Source organism: Zootoca vivipara, chromosome 8 (genome assembly GCF_965207765.1).
Source record: "Zootoca vivipara chromosome 8, rZooViv2.hap1.1, whole genome shotgun sequence".
Taxonomy (NCBI): Eukaryota; Metazoa; Chordata; class Lepidosauria; order Squamata; family Lacertidae; genus Zootoca; species Zootoca vivipara.
In genome coordinates, this window is record NC_142591.1 from 80,920,009 (window position 1) to 80,940,631 (window position 20,623).

Consider the following 20,623-nt stretch of genomic DNA (forward strand, 5'->3'; position numbering starts at 1 on the left):
CTAGTCACCCTTTTTGGGGGCTGATTAAGAATTTTGGGGGAAGCTCTTGATTGGCTCTTGGGACTTTCCTCCTCCTCCTCCTCCTCCTCCTCCTCCTCCTCCTCCTCCTCCTCCTCCTCCTCCTCCTCCTCCTCCTCCTCCTCCTCCTCCTTCTTCTTCTTCTTCTTCTTCTTCTTCTTCTTCTTCTTCTTCTTCTTCTTCCCCCCCTTCCCCTTCCCCTTCCCCTTCCTCTTCCTCTTCCTAATCCACACTGAAAGGTTATTTGATTTTTCTCTTTATATATGTATTTGTTTGACACTCAGTTCAGAAAGGTATTAATTGACAGGAACCCTGAGACATTATGAGGGTTTAAGGGCATTCTTGAGTCAGCTTGCAGAGCCTTTTGGCTTGGGAGGGTACTTGGGGATGCCCTGTAGGCCTGGCATGTGTTGCTTGGTGAATACTAGACAGCCATGTATGTCAGTGAAAGCCCACCTTCCTGTGTTTACATAATTTGATTATTGCTTGGGAGGTCTTCTAATGTTGTTGTTGTTGTTGTTGTTGTTGTTGTTGTTGTTGTTGTTGTTGTTGTTTAGTCGTTTAGTCGTGTCCGACTCTTCGTGACCCCATGGACCAGAGCACGCCAGGCACTCCTGTCTTGCACTGCCTCCCGCAGTTTGGTCAAACTCATGTTCGTAGCTTCGAGAGCACTGTCCAACCATCTCATCCTCTGTCGTCCCCTTCTCCTAGTGCCCTCAATCTTTCCCAACATCAGGGTCTTTTCCAGGGAGTCTTCTCTTCTCATGAGGTGGCCAAAGTATTGGAGCCTCAGCTTCACGATCTGTCCTTCCAGTAAGCACTCAGGGCTAATTTCCTTCAGAATGGATAGGTTTGATCTTCTTGCAGTCCATGGGACTCTCAAGAGTCTCCTCCACCACCATAATTCAAAAGCATAAATTCTAATATTATAGATGAATAAATAAGGCCTTTCCACCATGGCTCTGCTTTCTGAGTCTTCTTCCCTGGTGTGCTGGCAAAGTGATGTTGAAAAACAGCTCACGTGAGGACTTTTGTAGCAGTGCAGTCCCAACGCAAATGCCACTATTATCGGAGAAAAACATTGCAGGCTACTCCTGACACAATGGGGGCTGCATTGAGATGCAAACCAATGTTGATTTCATTTACTGTAACTGAGGATGAAAACAACAACCAAGTGGAGCAGGGGGGAACTGCAGACAATGTAAAGCTGCAGAGAATTGATTAAGGAAGCATGGCAGAGGGAATTAACCTCCAGAGTAAACAAACCGTGCTGGGATTAAACAAGCCTTATTAATAATGTGAACTTTTTATGAAAGCTGAAAAGTTCTTAATTAAGGAAACAGTGGAGCATCCTCTTTCAGTGAATAAATATCAACTGGAGATATAAGGATCATAGAAAAATAAGGAAAGCTGAACTCTGAACTGGGCACTATAGGAACGAAATGAAATGCTGAAAGGGGTCCTCAAATCTCTTAATCATTAAAGGGTTAGGGATGTGCATAGATGCTAGGAGAGGATATATTTATTAGAGATTACTCTAACGTCCTCACTTTTGTGAGTTCAGCAGAGTTCATCCCTAGATGCATTAGCGTTTTTTGCTGCTGCATCACACTGTTGACTCATGTTAAGCTTATGGCCTCCTAAGAGGACGAGCCTATGAAGATCTGTTCATCACAATGACTATATGACTCTCCTGTTACAAAAGACAGTATTCCTCTGAATACCAGCTTTTTGGAGCACAATGCCCTGCATATTGAACCACTGTGGGGAACATGATGCTCATTTGATAGGCCCATGACCCATAGTAGCAGTTGGCTGTGTGATACCCAGGCTTTGTACTAGGCGAGCTATGCAAATTTAATATATGGGGCAGTATTAAAAAACAATCCAATATGCACACGGAACTGCAGAGGTAAGACAGGAGTGAAAGTATCTTTTTATCCCTTTGCCTCCTATCTTTCCTCTGCAATGAGTCAATCATCGGAGGAGGTGATTGGCTTGATATCTCTCCTTTCATGTGGGATGGTGCCATTTTGGTCCATACTTGGAAAATGAGTGTGCTGTTGGTCTATGGCAGGCATCCCCAAACTGCAGCCCTCCAGATGTTTTGGCCTACAACTCCCATGATCCCTAGCTAACAGGACCAGTGGTCAGGGAAGATGGGAATTGTAGTCCAAAACATCTGGAGGGCCGAAGTTTGGGGATGCCTGGTCTATGGGATGAGATCCTAATGAACACCTCTCTCCCTTTGGCCTGCAAATGCTGGTAATATAGCATGCATCTCCGTGAATGTGACACTATTAGGTTATTCATCTTTCTTGATGGTATTCAAAGCACCCACCCCATAATGGAAGAGGATGAGTTGAAGAGCTCCTACTCTTAAGTGTTCTTTGTGCAGAAGGCGCTCTCGTTTCATCACACAGATAGTTTCTGAGCGTCTCATCATTTTGCTCCTGGCTCACTTCAATGGGGGAAAGGGAGCCATTGACGTTTTAAAATAGCAAGGGAGGAAGAAAAGGGTGTCAAAGAGATGATGGAGGGAGCTGAGCGGCGTTGGGGGGGGGCGACTTCTGGAACGCAATGTATGTTGAACCTGAAAAGGAAAGGAAAAAGAATCAAATGGCTATGAGATTTTTAAAAATAATTCTTGAGTGAAAAGGAACAGCGGAAATGGCATGATGGCTCTTTGAGGCTAAGTTTAGAAGGGAACTGAGAGAGAAAAAGAGTAAATCTGGGACACTGGGGTGAGGTGGGGAGAATAACTCAACAAAAACCAGGTCAGTCCCAGTCCTATCAAGTAGAGGCCAGTCAAGAAGTTTGACCAATGATGGGGGGGTGTAAGGAATCTATGCATTACTACTGAGGTCATTTCCAGATAGGGTTGCAGGGTCAGTAACATGCCAGACTCTGAGCTGTTGGGGCCCTAACCTGAGACCTAGGGTCAGTCCCTGGTGATGTCATGGGCCCCAAAGAGGTTGTGCAATAATTTGCACGGACAAAGGTTAATTGGGAGGGAGGGAGAGGAAGGGGAGGCGGTCATACCCATCCCAGAGAGTTAATGCAATAATAATTTGCAGCTGGCTCCTGCTGGGCTGAAGCTTGCAAGCTTTTTTTTGGTGTGCTCTCACTCACCTGGAGATTCAAGTCCCTCCTCCCTCCCCTGCCCCCCCCCAGCCACCTGGAGGAGGTGAAACAAAGCTGGAGACTTCAGGGAAGCCCTGTAGGGTCTGGCAACCCTATTTCCAGATGCCCTGCTGATTGAGCAATCACCATGATATATTTGCAGGGAAGTTTTATGAGATTGTATCAAGCGAGTGCTGCTGCACACTTTACAGTGTGTTTTTTTACCAGCTTCGTTACTCTTCGTTACTGCAAATCATCTGATCCTTGGGGAAAGTGGGTTTGCTGTGCAAGACCTTCTGATCCACTATAGGCGTGCGACCTTATTTGTCTGAAAGCATTGCAGGAAGTCGGACTAGATGACCCTTGAGACCATCAACTATGAAAGCACCTTTAGCGAAACACTAAGCCTGATGTTTCTTTCCTTCCATACTCCTATAGCTGTTTGGTTTGATATCTTAGATCAAAATACATTGGTCTACCATCACAGCATAAATGATGAAGTCGTTTAGACCAGTGTTTCTCAACCAGTGTGCCTCCAGATGTTTTGGGACTACAACTCCCATCATTCCTGACCACTGGTCTTGCTAGCTAGGGATGATGGGAGTTGTAGTCCCAAAACATCTAGAGGCACACTGGTTGAGAAACACTGGTTTAGACACAGGAAGCAACTTTTGTCAGCTTCTAAGCCAATCAGCACTGCTAGATTCAGAAAAAATCACTGCCAGTGAAATTCGGGACATTGGAGGGCAAAGAAAAAAAGGGTTCTTCCTGGCCATCTTCCCATATGTTGGCTGAGGCATTGAAGCAAACCTCATTGGATGTGTCTGTAAGAAGAGTGCCAAATAAGCAATGTAGTCTCATCACACAACTTCTTCTTTTGGATACACAAACGTATTGTCGAAACAAAATAAAAAAAATCCTTCCAGCAGCACCTTACAGACCAAGTATGTTTGCCATTGGTATGAGCTTTCATGTGCATGCACACTTCAGTATCTGAAGAAGTGTGCATGCACACGAAAGCTCACACCAATGACAAACTTACTTGGTCTCTAAGGTGCTGCTGGAAGGAATTTTTTTATTTTGTTTCGACTACACCAGACCAACACCTACCTGTAACTAAACGTATTGTCCAAAGCTTTATAAAGAAGAATCCTTTCAGCAGGTGCCCCCATTCCTCTTCAGGTCCCCGTGCCTTTAAGAACCCAACAGCAGAGATGGATTTAGGGGAGCACAACCAGTTTGGGAGCACAACTCGGTTTGCTGAGCTAAGAGGGCACCACAGGAAGTGGTGGCGCCAAATTTTGGCATTGTATAGGACCATAGCTGCCAAGTTTTCCCTTTTCTCGCGAGGAAGCCTATTCAGCAAAAGGGAAAATCCCTTTAAAAAAGGGATAACTTGGCAGCTATGTATAGGACGCCACTGAAATTTTAAAGCCCAAAGTCTGCCACTTCCTGAAATAGGCAGTGGCTCAATAACGGAAAGGTCTGTGTGTTCCTTGATATTTTGCTGTCATATAACCATTAAAAGGCCTATTAGCCCTGCCAGAAAGAACGAATGAATAAATACACGAAGGAGTGAGCTAAAACCCCTGCTCCGTGATTTGGGAGCCTGACACTTTAAGTGGCAACCCGCGGCGTAAATTGCTCCAGAGTAGTTAAAGGAAGCTCTGTGCAACTCACTCAGATTGTCGGCGGGCTGCAGGTTAAGACTTTTCACCAGCCGTGGACCAAAAGTTGAAATAAACAAGAGGGAACAAACACAGGATAACCGAGAGAAGATTAGATTTTAATGTTGTGACAGCACCTCGAGTTAATATTTGCTTTGTGTAATGGTGCAATTAAGATATATAAGGCATGGTTATGTCCTCATCTTTCAACATCCAGGTCTTGTAGGCCTGAGGCAAAAGGACTCTGCAAACATTCAGGGTGGAAGGAGGGAGAGAGAACAGTGGAAAGAAGCATGCTTATTGGGCAGCCTGGGAAGGACGGCCAAATGTTTCATTGTTGGTGCTAGGCCTGTACCACATGCTTCCTTCTGGAAACGGTGGTGTGGGGTGTGTGTGTAGGGGGGAGAGACTTCATTCCCCTCCTAATCACCAGTTGTAACAGCAACAGGCCGCTCTTGGGATTAGGGTGAGCTGTGAGGGGAGAAGGGAGTTGGAGATGAACTGTGGAGAAGAGGAGACTTTGGGGTGAACAGTGAGAAGGGTGGATTGGCCACAAGGTGCAGGGTTTTGCTGGTAGGCTGGGATGGGGGAGTCGAAGGAGCTATGAGGGGAGCAACGCAAGCATGGATGGCAGCCCCTATTCTATACCTGTGTATCTATGTATCTATCTATGTCAGTGGCTCCCAATTAGCTCAATACTGTGGACTCCCTGTTTCTTAAATTCCAAGCCACTGAACCCCTCCTTTTGAAAATGTTGGTATCTCCGAGGTAGTCTTTATTATGTGAATGATGCCACCACCATACCTTGCAATTGTATGCCCCCTCCCCCAAGTGGGGTGTCGTAGACAGCTGGCAGGTATGTGTCATGGAACCCTTGGGTGGGGTCCATAGAGCCCCCCCCCAATTGGAAAGCACTGATCTAGATATTGGGCACATTTAGGTTTCTGCCTAAACACTCAAATGCTGTATCTGTGGAGAGGGGCAAGATTGTGCAAGCAATTCGCATCCCAGACATTTGCCATATACTCCATCCTGTGCCCGCTACCCTTCCCCATGCTCTACAGGGAGGGCCTACAGGGGGCTTCTACTGACAATTTCCTTGAGTGCAAGTAGGGAGGGCTGGTGCTAGGGTTTTTTGCACCCTAGGCGAGATCACCTGGCACCGCCCCCCATTAATAAAAAATAAAATAAAAATTAAAAATAAAATAAAAAACAGCTGAGAGGCGCGACGAGGTGGCCCCAGGGACATCTCCATTCTCCATGGCTGGCTGTGGGGCGGGTGGAGAGAAAGCCAGCCAAACTCTGTGCGCGGTTCTGGGGCTTTCCGCCCGCCCGCCCCACAGCCAGCTGGCTAGAAGGGATGTCTCTCTTCTCCTTGACTGGCTGTGGCAGCAGCGGGGGGCAGCGGGGGGGCAGGCTAGTTTGCCTAAATGGATGCACCGGCCCTGCAAGTAGGACACTTTGGGCAAGCGGGAAGCCTACTTTAGCAGTGTCCTTGATTCTACTTCAGTACAAAGCAACGCTGGCTCCTGACTGTGGACAAAAAGGTGTCATCCCGCCCTCTCCCCATTCTCCACTGGTGGTCCCTCTGAGCTTACACGGCAGCAGGCAACACAAGCGGTGCAAAGAGGATGGAATTGCTGGGCCCAGGCAACATTTTAACTGCTTACAATTTACCCCGTATAGCATCCGTCTCGATCATGGTGGGAAATTAAAATAGCAGGCAGACCTAACTGTCTGGGCACTGCTCAGCATGCTGGATCAAAACTTGGCTTTTAAAATTCATGAGCCATAACCTGCTGGGACAGAGGACAGCTGCTGTCCACCAGAGGTGCCTACATGGGTGACCTAAATAGAGATGCTGCAACCTCATTCTGCCCCACAGATTCAGACACAGGCTACCTACCTGCTGCTTACTAATAGTAAGGGTTAAGAATGTTGCAATTAGAAAGTTTCTATTACCATCTGCAGAGCTTATTCCCCCAAACATGGCAGTATTGCACAGTTGCTGTTGTTGTTATTTAATATTATATATATTTACTGCTTAATGGCAAAATTGTTTTCTATGTGATTTACAGGAATAAAAATCCATTAAACAAACATTAAAATATAAACATTTATACTTACAATATGTAATAAACAATTACATCTTCCTTTTCTTCATCATCATCAACAACATTTTAACTTGAATGCCACTTAATGCCGAAACATAATTCTAAGTGGTTTGTATTAAAACCAATTACAAGAAGCATTAGGATATAGATATCCAGAATTATAATCTACAGTGTTACCTCTACTTACGAATTTAATGTGTTCCAAATGCACATTCGTAAGTCGAAAAAAATTGTAAGTCGAATCCCATAGGAATGCATTGGGAGAAAAAAATTCGTAAGTAGAAGCAACCTTATCTAAAAATTCGTAAGTAGAAAAAATCCTATCTAAACCGCATCCAAGATGGCGGACGGAGCTCCATTCGTAAGTAGAAACATTCGTAAGTAGGGTTATTCGTAAGTAGAAGCACCACTGTACATTAAAATAAAAATAAAAATGCCTGGCTTACTGCTAAGAGAGCAATCCTTTTCACAAGAAGCCAATGTATATCAATCTGGTGTAAAGTTACACCAGAGAAGTGTTGCTACTGCTGACTGAGGCAAAGGGAAGCCTGGCAAAAGGAAAATAACCCTTTAAAATAGTGCTGGCGTTACACCATCCATTTTGATGGCTTAGTTTACACCGGGGTGCCAGGTCACGTGCTCAGCTTAAGTCCTGCCCCTCCCCAGTTCTATTTCCCCAGAATTGGGTTGCCATATTTTGAAGAGCAAAAAAGAGGATGCTATGATGACTCTTATTTTAAAAACCCCATCTATGTGTAGGCTGTAGAGGCTGTAATATGTTGCTGAGGGGGGTAGGAGAAGAGAAGAGAAGAGGAAAAAGAGGACGTGTCCTGGAAAAAGAGGGCACATAGCAACCCTACCAGAATACCCTCTTTTCAGGGCTTACACCAGTTTCAGATCAGCCAGGTTTGGCTCATCCAGCTGCATGCTGTATGGGTGGGGTGCAAGGATGCAGGATTTAAGCCAGCATAGCCCAGCTGCATCATGGACCTCTCAGCTCAGCAAGAGATCATCTAGATCCTAACCTGCTCCTCCTGGTAGATCTTGCTAGGAGGGTGCTCCTTAGGTCGTTTGCAGCAATAAAAACCAATTATACAAGCCTCAAGGTATAAATATCCATAATTAAAACACACAATAAAACAACCTAATTAAAATATTAAAAATATATAACCATAATTAGAACATATGCAATGCAAATTCAGAGCCAATGCATAGGACACATTGCAATGAACCACTTGAAAATGAGAAACATTTTTCCAGCGGAGATAGGATCCTGGTGGCATCAGAGCATGATTGCGTAGCATAGATCCTACCCTACACAATCTGGATGGGATGAGATCAAAAGATGGATTTAGGAACTTTTAATTCAACAGGAAAATTCATCAGCATTTTCTTTTAATTTCTTCTAAAGTACACATTTGTATGCAATTTCCCCCAATATGCACATTTTTTTTTGCAAAGCAATTTTGCCCAATATAATGCATTTCCTCGTATAATGCATTTTTGGATGTCATTTTTATGAAGGTGTGCATTTCTATGCATACTCAAATCCAAAATATGTATATTTTTTTTAAAAAAAATGCATTACTTTGCTGGAAAACTGCAGTATAAAATCTGGAGAAGTGTGAATTCCAATGATGGCTGCCAAGTATTGTTAAGAGGAAGTGCAAATCAGATACGCTTCCCTGTAAACGTTAACTTCTCTCTCACCTCTACTTACCCTACACATAGATTTCTATCCCCTTAAGGAGGCAAAATACTCTCTGATCACAACAGGTCCTCCACTGCACACTTCAGGAGGTGGTTGCACCAAAGGATTCCCTTCAAAACTGCAGGAACAGTAATTTGAACCCCAGTCCAAGTTTACCAGCTGACCAAAGTTTGATGGGAGAGCCTTGAGGTTGTTCTGTCCTAGCCAGAGAGTCTTCAAGGTCTTTAAGGAACAGACTCCCCTTGGCAGATGCCTGAGAGAATTGAAAAGCAGCAGCAGCGTTTCCAGTTTCTGCAGCTGCTTAATGGTGTCAGGGATGGTGCTGATGTGGTTATCAGTAGCATCTAAGAAAACCAGGTTCCTCAGCTGACAAACAGGTGTAGGGAGCTCTGCCAGGCTGTTGTTTGCCAAATGGAGGCTATGGAGCTTCTGGAGCCCTCCTATTTCCTCAGGCAGAGAGGTTATGCTGTTGTTGCTGAGGGTGAGCCTCTCCAGCTTGCCTAAGGAGCCTATCTCAGCAGGGACCTCTTTCAGGTTGTTGGAGTCCAGGTAGAGCAAGGCCAGGTTTTGCAAGTGGCCAATCTCATGAGGGACGAGATCCATCCTGTACCTCAGGCAGCTCTCTCGTTCCGGAGTCATCTCCAAAACTCGCAATCCTTGCAGTGCAAAGATCTGGCGAGGCACTGACATCAAATCTTTGCCTTCCAGTTTGAGTTTTTTCCCACCTTTGTACTGAGGGTCACATTCCGTTGGCATTTCCATTGCTGGTCAGCATAGAGTAGGGGCAGAGGGAAGTTGCCGACTAGTTTCATCCTCCTCCTTGGTGAAACAAGAGGAAAAGGGTCATGGTTCAACGCCAGCTGCTTTGGAGACTTCCCTCAGCCTGGCTGTCAGTCCATCTGAATTCCTCCTCCTTGTAAATACAGAGAGCTTCCAGGTTGCTCAGCTACATCTGGCAGGTAAACACTTGCGTCTCTGGAGAGCAAAAACTTCCTCATCTTTTGTGCAGCTCTTGACAGAAAGTACACAGCCCAGCCCACACTGTTTTCTTTACTTAAGCAAAGCCAACTTCTATTTCAATGTAAACTGAAACTACAGTTCTGTGCTATTGATTAGCTTCACCATATGCCAGCCCTCACCTGTTACAACCTGCTTTTCTTTCCTTTTGCAGTCTGACGTTTTGCAGTTGCTTTCACCTGATTCAAAAGGCATTGATATCATTGGGAATGTCGGTGATGCAAGATGGCTGTCTTCTTCCTCCAGTAAAATAAAAAAAATTCTTCAGTAGCACCTTAAAGACCAACTAAGTTTTTATTTTGGTATGAGCTTTCGTGTGCATGCACACTTCTTCAGATACGCTGAAACAGAAGTGCCAGACCCTTATGTATATTCAGAGGGTGGTGGGGTGGGTGGGAATGGGTGATGGGCTGATAGGATAAGAGGTAAGAATCCTTTGTAGGAATAGGATTATTATCTCATTATTCTCAATAGAATACATAGGATTCTTATCTCATTATGCTTGATCAAGCTTTCTTTAGCACATCAGCCCTTGCTTTTTCCCCACAGGACCTATTGCAGTCATCAGCAGTCGTTAACAGCCATCAACAGGTTTACCACTCCTATCAGCCCATCACCCATTCCCACCCACCCCCACCACCCTCTGAATATACATAAGGGTCTGGCTCTTCTGTTTCAGTGTATCTGAAGAAGTGTGCATGCACACGAAAGCTCATACCAAAATAAAAACTTAGTTGGTCTTTAAGGTGCTACTGAAGGAATTTTTTTATTTTGCTTTGACTCGGACCAACACGGCTACCTACCTGTAACTTCTTCCTCCAGTGGTCTCTACATCCAAGTGTCCCTATTTTCCAGGGATGGCCCTGGATTTGCAGAAGCCGTCCCAGTTTTTTATTTGATTCTGGAATGTCCCGCTTTTCCTTAGGACGTCCCTATTTTCACCAGAGAAATGTTGGAGGATATGACATCATCCTTTGTTGTTGTTGTTGTTGTTGCTGCTGCTGCTGTTATTTAACCCTATGTTCCTTTAACCCTAAGTTCCTATGGTGGATTGTGATAATTAAAATGGTAAAAACAGTTTGGAATGACTTTGAATCATATAAGCACGTATTTTTAAGGTGGGACTTAAAAGTATACACCTCAGCTGCAAATGCCAGGGAAAAGAGGTGTGTTTCCAGCATTCATCAAAAGCTGCATAATGAAGATGCCCTTTCCTAGGTTGCTACCTCCAGAGCTTTTAAGGGTGGTGGAACAACTAAGAAGGCTTGCCTCTGCCTATTTTAACACCGAAGGGGGTCTGTAGTGAAGGAGGTGTGAGCTCCTTGAAATGGGCCTGGAAATGAACTGGTAACCAATACAGCTGTTTTGAAACAGGGTTTATGTGAGAGTGGAACATAATCTGGCTACTGCATTTTGAAACAATTGAGGTTTTCGAGTCATCTTCAAGGGCAGGCCCATGCTGAGCGCATTGCAACAGTATGCTTACTATATAATGCTGAGTGTCAAAATAGGCTTCTAAGAAGTTTGCAAGGACAAAGGACAGTTACACAACCATTAGAATATAAACCTCTATAATATAATCCTCTCAATACATTAAAATAGAAACATTCATAATAATAAAAAATGCAATGAAAACCATTCCTTGAAAACATAGCAATTAAAACTCGGGACTTAGGTGGAGAGATAAGTTGAATGTCTGTGTCACCGAATGTGTATTTAACAATATATGAAATATTTCATTTAGCAAGTTACAAAGGCTGGATTTTATTAGCAAGGATGGACAAATACATCAATATCGGCTTCTGATTTTTCAAACCTTAAGTTCCATTGGGCCCAGTGACATATCCATTTGTGAATTTTTTTCTCTTTAAAAATGTGTGCATGGAAATAAATAAGCATTTTTGTGTGCTTGCCTCTGGTAGCCTACCCATAAAGATAAATGGTGCTTTTTTGGAATATTTAATTTTATTAAATAATGCAAAATAACATGTATATACATTATAGCCTGAAATTATTCTGAGAGGAAAGGGTTTCAGATGCCTGCAATCTATTGTGCCAGAAATTCAGCACAGCGCACAAATGCAATGGGCACGTGGGTGGGAAAGGGTTTAATAATTGCACTGAAAACAGCAGCCACCACCTTAGTCAAATAGGACCATAAGGCAGTGTTGCAAAAGGAACCGTTTACAAAGGACAGGGAACAAAAACTCATCACCAGCAAAATGCCCCCCATCCCCAATATTTAGTCCAACAAGAAAGAGACAAAGCTGCAAATCAAACTCTCTTCTTAAAACATTTTGGCTAAGATATTTATTTGCCAGCAAAATACTTCTGAGATTTCTCCTTCAGAGACAACACAGGCATCATAATTATCTGGAATAGAGCCTGCTTGCTACAATCACAATAATTTAGACACTCCACAGATTATACTGTTTCATTTTTCAAAAAAAAAATGAAAGCACTGATGCCGTAAAACCCACATAAAAATAGCACCTTTAAAAATATATAAATAACATTTGTCTTTAACACTGAATCAACAGCACAGTCTAAGAGCTTCTTCCATTGAAATGATGAACTTATTGCATGGACTTGTTGCCTGCTCCTCCACCACCACTCTATCTATTGTACTTGGCTGCTTCAGAATCCACTTAACAAAGGGGAAAACGAAAGCTCAACCACATGGCTGCCCCTTGGCTACTTTAATTTTGGCAAAGAAAACATTTGTAAACAAGAAGACAATGGGTGTCAAACAGTATTTGTGAGATTTGTGCCATGGCATAGCCATGTGAGCTCAAAGCTCCATTATAGAACATCCACTTTGCATGCATGAGGTTTCAGATTCAGTATTTCCAGTTTATTTATTCAAAAAGGATCATAGGTACCCAAACTGGGAATTATTATCTGCCTGCAGTGGGGCTTTGGTGAGCTGGCAGTCAGAATTTAATGGATCAAGTAGCATTGCATCTTCCTAGCGCTGTGGAGCTGATCTGGCAGAGTCCATGGGAGGATTTCCGATTGACTAGCTTCTCTCAGCATCCCGGATGCAATCCTGATTGCAGTGCCCCAGCCTAAGGATGTTCTGATCCCACACAGGCAGTTCTTAGGTTGATTCCAGCATTGGAATTCAACTTCGTCCCTGGGAATGGTTTCCTCTACCAACCACAACCACCCACCCAGCTAAATTAATGCCAGCTATTTCACTGCTTTACATGCTCTACAACAGGCACCCCCAAACTGCGGCCCTCCAGATGTTTTGGCCTACAACTCCCATGATCCCTAGCTAACAGGACCAGTGGTCAGGGGTGATGGGAATTGTAGTCCAAAACATCTGGAGGGCCGAAGTTTGGGGATGCCTGCTCCACAAGGACCTGGATTCAGACACCAGGCCCATTGGCAGACCAACTCGGCATTACAAAGATGTCTGCAAGCATAACATGAAGGTTGGCAACTTCATCCCCACCATGTGGGAATCCCTCGCAGAAGACCACAGTGCCTGGAGACAGACAGGTTGTGTATCCATAGCAGTGACCAGAGGAGGAATGACCACAGGAGGGGTGCAGAGAGAAGAAGCCATGGTGCATCTGCAACACCACAACCCAACACTTTCCTTTTCCCCAGCTGCAACAAAACATGTCTCTCCTGTATCGGTCTCAACACCCACAGCAGGCTCTGCAACCTTCTGACAGCTTGACTCCTCCATTGTCTCCCAAGACAGATGGGCGCCAACAATTTCACTTCTTCAGGAAAATCTTCCAATATGCTGTGGTATGTGATATTAAAGACACAGTCCTAACATCCCAAGTTCATTCTTCGAGGATCACAGGTAGGACTGAAGTGGGACTGACTTCTGAGCAAACAGGTCAAGGATTGCACTATTAAAATGTTATTTTCAGCTCACAAATTAACCAATTTACAGTGTTACCCACCCAGCCACCCTGAGCCTTTGGGACTTGAGCCAAATCAAGGAACTAGTAATCAAAAAATTGGGTTTGGACTGATACATTTTGCTAAAGAAGCAAATACTTGTCACATATATTTCCCTCACTTTTATGTATTATTTATTTTATTATTTATTGAATTCATATACTGCCCTATACCCGAAGGTCTCAGGGCGGTTTAAAGAAAATGACTTTTCCTCTGTCATTTTGTTTAATAATGACCGGATGCAGGTGTGCTGGGGACACTCGGATGAAAATAAAGAATAAATATTTAGGAGATGATGCGTCCAAGGACAGATTTTCAGCTACAGACCTGATTCTTTGATTCATGGGCCATTGCTTAATCATTGGAAAATGGAAGTGGTACAGAAGAACAGAGGGGAAAGTGGTAATTTACTCCCCCTTCTCCTGCCAGCCACTTTCCCTTCACCCCCAGCTGAAACCTTCAGATGTGGTGAGAAAAGCAGGTGGCCAGGGAGGAGTGTTTGGGAAGGTGAATGGGCAGGTGAAAAGCCAAAGGCCTGTAAGGGGAAGGGCTGTAGATCAGATGGCAGAACATTTGCACTGCATGTAGAAGGTTCAAGGTTCAATGCCTGATGGCATCTTCCGGGACAGGCTCCCTGTCTGAAATGGTGACCTGCTACCAGCCACCGTAGACAATTCTAAGCAAGATGGACCAATGGCGAGACTTGATAGAAGTCAGGTTCCCATGTCCACATTTAATTAGATCCTATATTCAAATCCATGAAGACTAGAGTCTTATTTTATTTTTAGGGGAAGGGCTCAGTGACAGAGGAACTCTTTTGCATGCAGGTAGCAGGGTCAGTCCCAGTTTGTGCTGGGACAGACTCCTGATGGAAATGTCGGAGAGCTGTTCCCCGACAGAGTAAGCAATACTGCCTAGATCAGGGGCCCCCAAACTAAGGCCCGGGGGCTGGATGCGGCCCAATCGCCTTCTAAATCCGGCCCATGGACAGTCTGGGAATCAGCATGTTTTTAACATGAGTAGAATGTGTCCTTTTATTTAAAATGCATCTCTGGGTTATTTGTGGGGCATAGGAATCCGTTCATATATTTTTTTTCAAAATATAGTCCGGCCCCCACAAGGTCTGAGGAGGTCTGAGGGACAGTAGACCGGCCCCCTGCTGAAAAAGTTTGCTGACCCCTGGCATAGATGGACCAAGGAGCATGCAAGGCTCCTATTGACAATCTTATATGCAAATTGTGAGATATATACAATATATAGATTATATATACAATATAATCTAGTACACTGCATCCATGGTTTGTAAAGTGGGTATATTCCCTGGGCCGATCTCCCTCTATCATACCGTTTAATATTAGCAAGTCCCTTGGGCTAAAAAAAAGCCCTGAAGAAATTACATCTATGACCTTTAGACAAACAGGAGGTATCTCCAGCTATGTAAATACCTGGTTGTCAAAACTGATTGTAATGGGTGTACAAATTTACATCATTGCTCCTAATCTCCCCCTGCCACTTACAACTTATCCAGCCAGAATCCTCTTTCTGTCACATTGTTCAGTTCCAGGTCTCTACTGTATCCCTAGCTTGGCCTTCAGAGATGATAATAATAAGAATAAAAATAAAAATAAAAATCAACAGCCAAAATGTCTTCCTTTTCAGCTCTAACATGGATTCATTCTATACTTCATTGACAATATTTATATATATATTTTAAAAAAAACCTTCTTTAAAAAAAAAAGTTTGAATTTGTCCTGATATTAGAGAAAAGAAAAGCAAAACAAAGAACACTTTTCACCTCATAAAAGAATAGCGATTTATAACTTCTTATTTATGATAAACTTGACCGACCGGCAGCATTGGATGGTTTTAATAGTCTACAAGGCCTCAGAAACAGAAGCAGGAAAAAGAGGTGAGACCTCCCACCTTCCTTGCTTCCTTCAAGTTTCAGACGTAGGTCCATAGGAGGTCCGTGGGCTTTGGGGCCTTGCCTTCTAGGGCCCCTTGACGTTGCTGGGCCTGGCAGCCAGGCTTGCATAGTAAGCACACTGAGAGGGGTCACATTGTCCATTGGCTCCTGGTGGCCCCTGGGGACCCATCAGTCCAGGAACGCCCGCTTCACCCTGGGGGCCTGGCGATCCTGGCATCCCATCTTTGCCATAGCCAGGTTCACCCGGGACACCTAGGGAACAAAGCATTGTGGGTAAGCATCACTGCCACGTTGCTGCCAGTCTGACCAAATAGTGCTGGTGATTGGATGGTCAGGCCTCAGGAAAAGGCAGCTTCACCTGCAAAATGAGCTGTTGCCTAAAGGTGGTTGAAAAACAAAGCTGGACCAAAGCCACCCATGGCAGCATCTTCACAGTGAAAACTCAGGTGGGTACCAGATGCATAGCTGCCAAGTTCCGGCCTGAGAAATAAGGGACTGGACCAGAAATAGAGCTGCCGCCATTTTGGAACTGGGCGGAGCATGCTCAGAAGCTACTTTTGATGCTGCTCTGCCCTGTTCCAAAATGGCTGCCGCACCAGAAGTCGCGCTGCAGCCATTTTGGAACTGGGCAAAGCAGCATCAAAAGTCGCTTCTGAGCATGCTCCGCCCAGTTCCAAAATGGTCGCCACACCAGAATAAACTGGGGGAAAACAAAACAAAAAATCTGTTTTTTCGGCTGGGGACAGCTGGAAAAACGGGGGTTTCCCGGGGAATACGGGAGACCTGGCAGCTATGACCAGATGGCCCATCCCAGATAAGGAAGGCACATGTGTGATAGTAAACTTTTTCACTGACAAGAGAAACACCCACCACAGCTTCTACAGTGCTCTGGACACACACAGAGACACACTTCCAGCCTCTAGGCAGCTGTCCACAGGCCTGGGCCTTGTAGAGCAATTGCAGCAACAAGGACCACCCACCCCCTCTGCTGGCTTATATACCCTCCCTTGACAGGTTGTGCTCCTGCAAACTGAGACTTCTCCTGCTTGGCAGTCACTGCTGCTCTTCCCACTTCAAGTCCCTCCTGGTTCTAGGAGACAGCGGGGACAGGGGAAGATGTGGAGTTTACTGACCCATCTGTTGACTGTGCCTTCCTCTGTCTCAGACTGCCCTAACTCTCTTCCCCTCCCTTGGCTCTTGCGTTGCAGGCAGTCTCAAGCTCCATAAATTACTAGTCCCCTCTCCTGGTCCCCTGCCTCTGCCCCACACTTTTTGGAATCCTGCCAGTCCCTGACAATTCTATCATGCCAAGTCAGATCTGGTCATCCCTTCACTCACCTGGAATTCCCGGGGGACCAATTTCTCCCCTCTGGCCAATACCAGTATCTCCTTTGTCTCCTTTGTCTCCTCTCTCACCTGGTGGGGAGAACGAAACAAAATTTGACCAGCAGAGTTCAGAAGATAAAAAGGAAGAGGAACCTGACTAGGACCCATTTTATTCTTATTCTAGTCTCCAGCATGTTAACCATTCTCCACTCTGTTCTATAATGAGCTAAAAGCTTTTGGACTTAAAAAGAAACAAATACTTGTCTTTATGAGGTTTATACTTTCCTGTTGTTAAAAATGGACAATAAGAGAGTAATCCTATACAGTAAGCCCCATTGAGCTTGATTGCACTTACGTCCATGTACTGTATACATTTTAGGGTGTGAGAATGCCATGGCATAGCAAGGAAATAATGCCCTGCCGGGCATCTTCAGGAGAAGAAAAGGCTAAGGAGTAAACCCTACACAAATATGGACTGAAGTCCCTAAGACAGTTGGATGGCATCTTCCATGCCTCCTTCTGGAAGTCCAACCTGCTGGGAGCCAGATGGCCTGACAGGCTTCATAAGAACTGCTGCTTCTGCTGCCCAGCAAGGACTGGGGTATGTGCGGGTGGCGCTGTGGTCTAAACCACTGAGCCCTCTTGGACTTGCTGATCAGAAGGTCAGCGGTTCAAATCCGCACAACGGGGTGAGCTGCTGTTGCTCTGTCCCAGGTTCTGCCTACCTAGCAGTTCGAAAGCATGGCAGTGCAAGTAGATAAATAGGAAGGTAAACGGTGTTTCCATGCACTCTGGTTTCCATCATGGTGTTCTGTTATGTCAGAAGTGGTTTAGTCATGCTGGCCACATGACCCAGAAAGTGGTCTGTGGACAAATGCTGGCTCCTTTGGCCTGAAAGCGAGATGAGCACCACAACCCCATAGTCGCCTTTGACTGGACTTAACCATCCAGGGGATCTTTACCCTTTTGCCTTATTTGGGGGAAAGTTTTGTCAGGAGTGTTTGCTGTTATTGATATTATTATTTTTGTATCTTTATTTTTATGTGGAAATTGTTCAGTTTGGTTATGTAGTTTTTGATGTGTCTTATTTATTTTTATGAATACTTTGCTATGTTTGTAACTACAAATCTTTACATATTGTAAGCTGCTTTTAGCACTGTTTTAACTGTGGAAAGGCAGCATACAAATAAAATGATGATGATGATGGCAACACCTGCAGCCAAGCTGGTGCCAAACTTATTGCTCTGCTTTCCTCTTGACCACCATCAGCAAGGCTGAGAGGGGGTCTTGGAGTCTGGGCAGCCCAGGACCTCCATACACACTGCCCAGGCTTGTGCTCCAGGGAGGTCACTTAGGTGCTGCTAAGAATGCAGGAAGCAGCAGTTATGTGTTACTGGTCTCTGCAGCCACAGCAGGCGCTGTGATTCTCCAGTGGGTTGACTTCACTCCTGGAGTCTTATCAAAACAGACAGGTGGCAAGAACACCTTGTTATTCCAAGATTGACCTAGCTTTAGAATGTCAATATGCATCATTTCCTGCTGCAGAAACTCTCTTCTTGTTCCAACTGTTTGCAAATATTCATTCTGAGTTCTCCATCTCAGCCCAATGGCTGCTCACCATATTTAAGGCTCACTCACCTTTGGGGCCCATCGGTCCTGCTGGTCCTTCTGAACCAGGCTGTCCAGGCCTGCCAGGTTCTCCTGCAGGGCCTCCTCTGCCTGGAGGGCCTTCCTTACCAGGTTCTCCTGGAGGGCCTGGTCTACCTTGAGGTGCTTTGATGTGGGCTGGCTGCATCTGGCTTATGAGGTAGGGCAGTCTGGCTGCAGGAAAACAGAGAGAATATTATTATGCATGGGGGTCTGGAAAAAGAAGGGGAAATGTTGGAGCCAATGACCAGAGAAATAACTTCCTGCAAGCCTTCCTTACCCCTATAAGCTGTTCCCCGAATGCTTATCTAAGAAATCCTTGGGGCTCCTGAACAAAACCTCATTCTACATTTTTGTCCTTAGTCATTTTACGATGCAGTATAAATTGGGCTCTTGATACTCAGCTTAATATTGTGTTTCATTTTCAAAATTGTCCACCAGGAAAGCTTAATTCAGTGACCTGTAGATATTTGAAATAGTTCCCCTGTTTTTCATTATTTAGTTTGATTTTGATGGTCATCAATCAAGACGTTAGTAATATGAAAGGCACTAAAGTCTCACCTAAAACTACTGGAAAACCTGTCTAAACTTAGTACTTTATTTTTTAACAGCAACAAAAATTAGAATTCTCAGGATGTTGAACTCTGTATTGAAGTAAAGTGAACATGCAGCTTCAGGGAACAGGAATGTGACTTTCTCTGCTTCTGCCCTATAGATTCCCCGCAGCACCTCATTTGCTCTGGAGGCTGCCCCAATTCCCTTGAGAAGATTTTGAGGGTGAATGGGGTATGGTGGAGAACAGGGAAGGAAAGGGAAGTCTTGGAGCACAAGTGGTAGTGAGATGAATACTTGTTTAAGCAAGACGTTTTTGCTCCATTTCACAAACCCACACGCTTAAAACTCGTCCCCAATCTTGGCTGAACCATCTCAGTCCAGGTCTAGTTGCTACCCTTATTTAAAAAAAAACAAAAATATTTTAGTTTCTCCTTAACTGTCTGGACTCCCACGTCAACATCTAGCTCTCTTGCAACCATATTGTACATGTAGGGGGTATCATAGTCACTTTGTAGTCAGTCTCACCATCAAGTTGTTTTCCTAGTTCTTCTTGGATGAGCCTTCGCAGAGTTTCCACTGATGGAGTGTCCCCCTAGGGAAGGAAGGAAGGAAGGAAGGAAGGAAGGAAGGAAGGAAGGAAGGAAGGAAGGAAGGAAGGAAGACTTCAATGTTCCAGCAAAATTTGTGGCTTACGTGATTGTTTCCCACAAATTCTAGTGTGAAACAGACCTGGAACACACCTCCATATCCCTCTTGAAATTGCAGCTAAGTACTGTAATAACATGCTAACTGCCTGTAATCTTTTCTGTGCAGATTTGGATAGGTGAGAGCTTCATTCTTCTACTCCCCTTCCAAAGCTGTTCAGTGCTTAATGCAAGTCCTCTTATATTAGGAGTGGGACTGAACATGTGTGGAAATTATCTCCATACATTGCATTTTCAATTGGAAAAAAGCCTCGGGAACCTTTCAAGGTAATAGATGTCCTTATTTTCCAATTAGCAGAAATAAGGGCAAATGTGCGGATCTCTGGGAGGAAGACCTTTCATTGCCTACAGACAGCCACCCAATCTTAAACAACTCCTCACCCACAATAATACAACCACCAGACTTAACATGGACACTGGTACCAGAGCCTGCAATAAACCCAGATGCCAACTTTGCTGCCACATACACCCAGACAACACCATTACTGGCCCCAACAACATCCAACATACCATCTCAGGACTATTTAATTGCTCATCTTCTAACATTGTGTATGCCATCAAATGCCAACAGTGCCCTTCAGCTCTCTATATTGGACGAACAGGCCAAACCCTACGCCAAAGGATAAATGGACACAAATCTGACATCAGGAACCAGAAGACAGAAAAACCAGTAGGAGAACACTTCAATCTCCCAGGACATTCTATACAAGACCTCAAAGTAGCTGTCTTACTACAAAAGAATTTCAGAAATAGACTGGAAAGAGAAGTTGCTGAATTGCAACTTATCACCAAGCTCAAAACCATGGAGGGACCTGGTTTGAACAGAGATATCGGATTTTTATCTCATTATACATGATAAGCGATCTTCAGCCATCTCAACCCTTGCTTTT

The 20,623-nt window shown here is 44.5% G+C and overlaps 2 protein-coding genes across 3 annotated transcripts in view; both read right to left on the minus strand.

Annotated features, from left to right (window-relative positions):
* Positions 1 to 8,498: 8,498 nt before the first annotated feature.
* On the minus strand, positions 8,499 to 9,535 carry LOC118090303 (uncharacterized). The gene has a single exon (XM_060277591.2). The coding sequence runs from the start codon at positions 9,393 to 9,395 to the stop codon at positions 8,658 to 8,660; it is 738 nt and encodes a 245-aa protein (XP_060133574.2). The 5' UTR covers positions 9,396 to 9,535; the 3' UTR covers positions 8,499 to 8,657.
* Positions 9,536 to 15,273: 5,738 nt separating this feature from the next.
* The window catches only part of COL22A1 (collagen type XXII alpha 1 chain), a 180,488-nt gene continuing 175,138 nt past the window's right edge, over positions 15,274 to 20,623 (minus strand). For both annotated transcript variants that reach the window (XM_060277589.2, XM_060277590.2), the window contains exons 62-65: positions 19,555 to 19,621; positions 18,466 to 18,648; positions 16,840 to 16,917; positions 15,274 to 15,753 (exon numbers count right to left, since the gene is read on the minus strand). In XM_060277589.2, the coding sequence (XP_060133572.1) occupies positions 15,566 to 15,753; positions 16,840 to 16,917; positions 18,466 to 18,648; positions 19,555 to 19,621 (516 nt within the window). In that variant the 3' untranslated portion in view covers positions 15,274 to 15,565. The remainder of the gene's footprint in view (positions 15,754 to 16,839; positions 16,918 to 18,465; positions 18,649 to 19,554; positions 19,622 to 20,623) is intronic.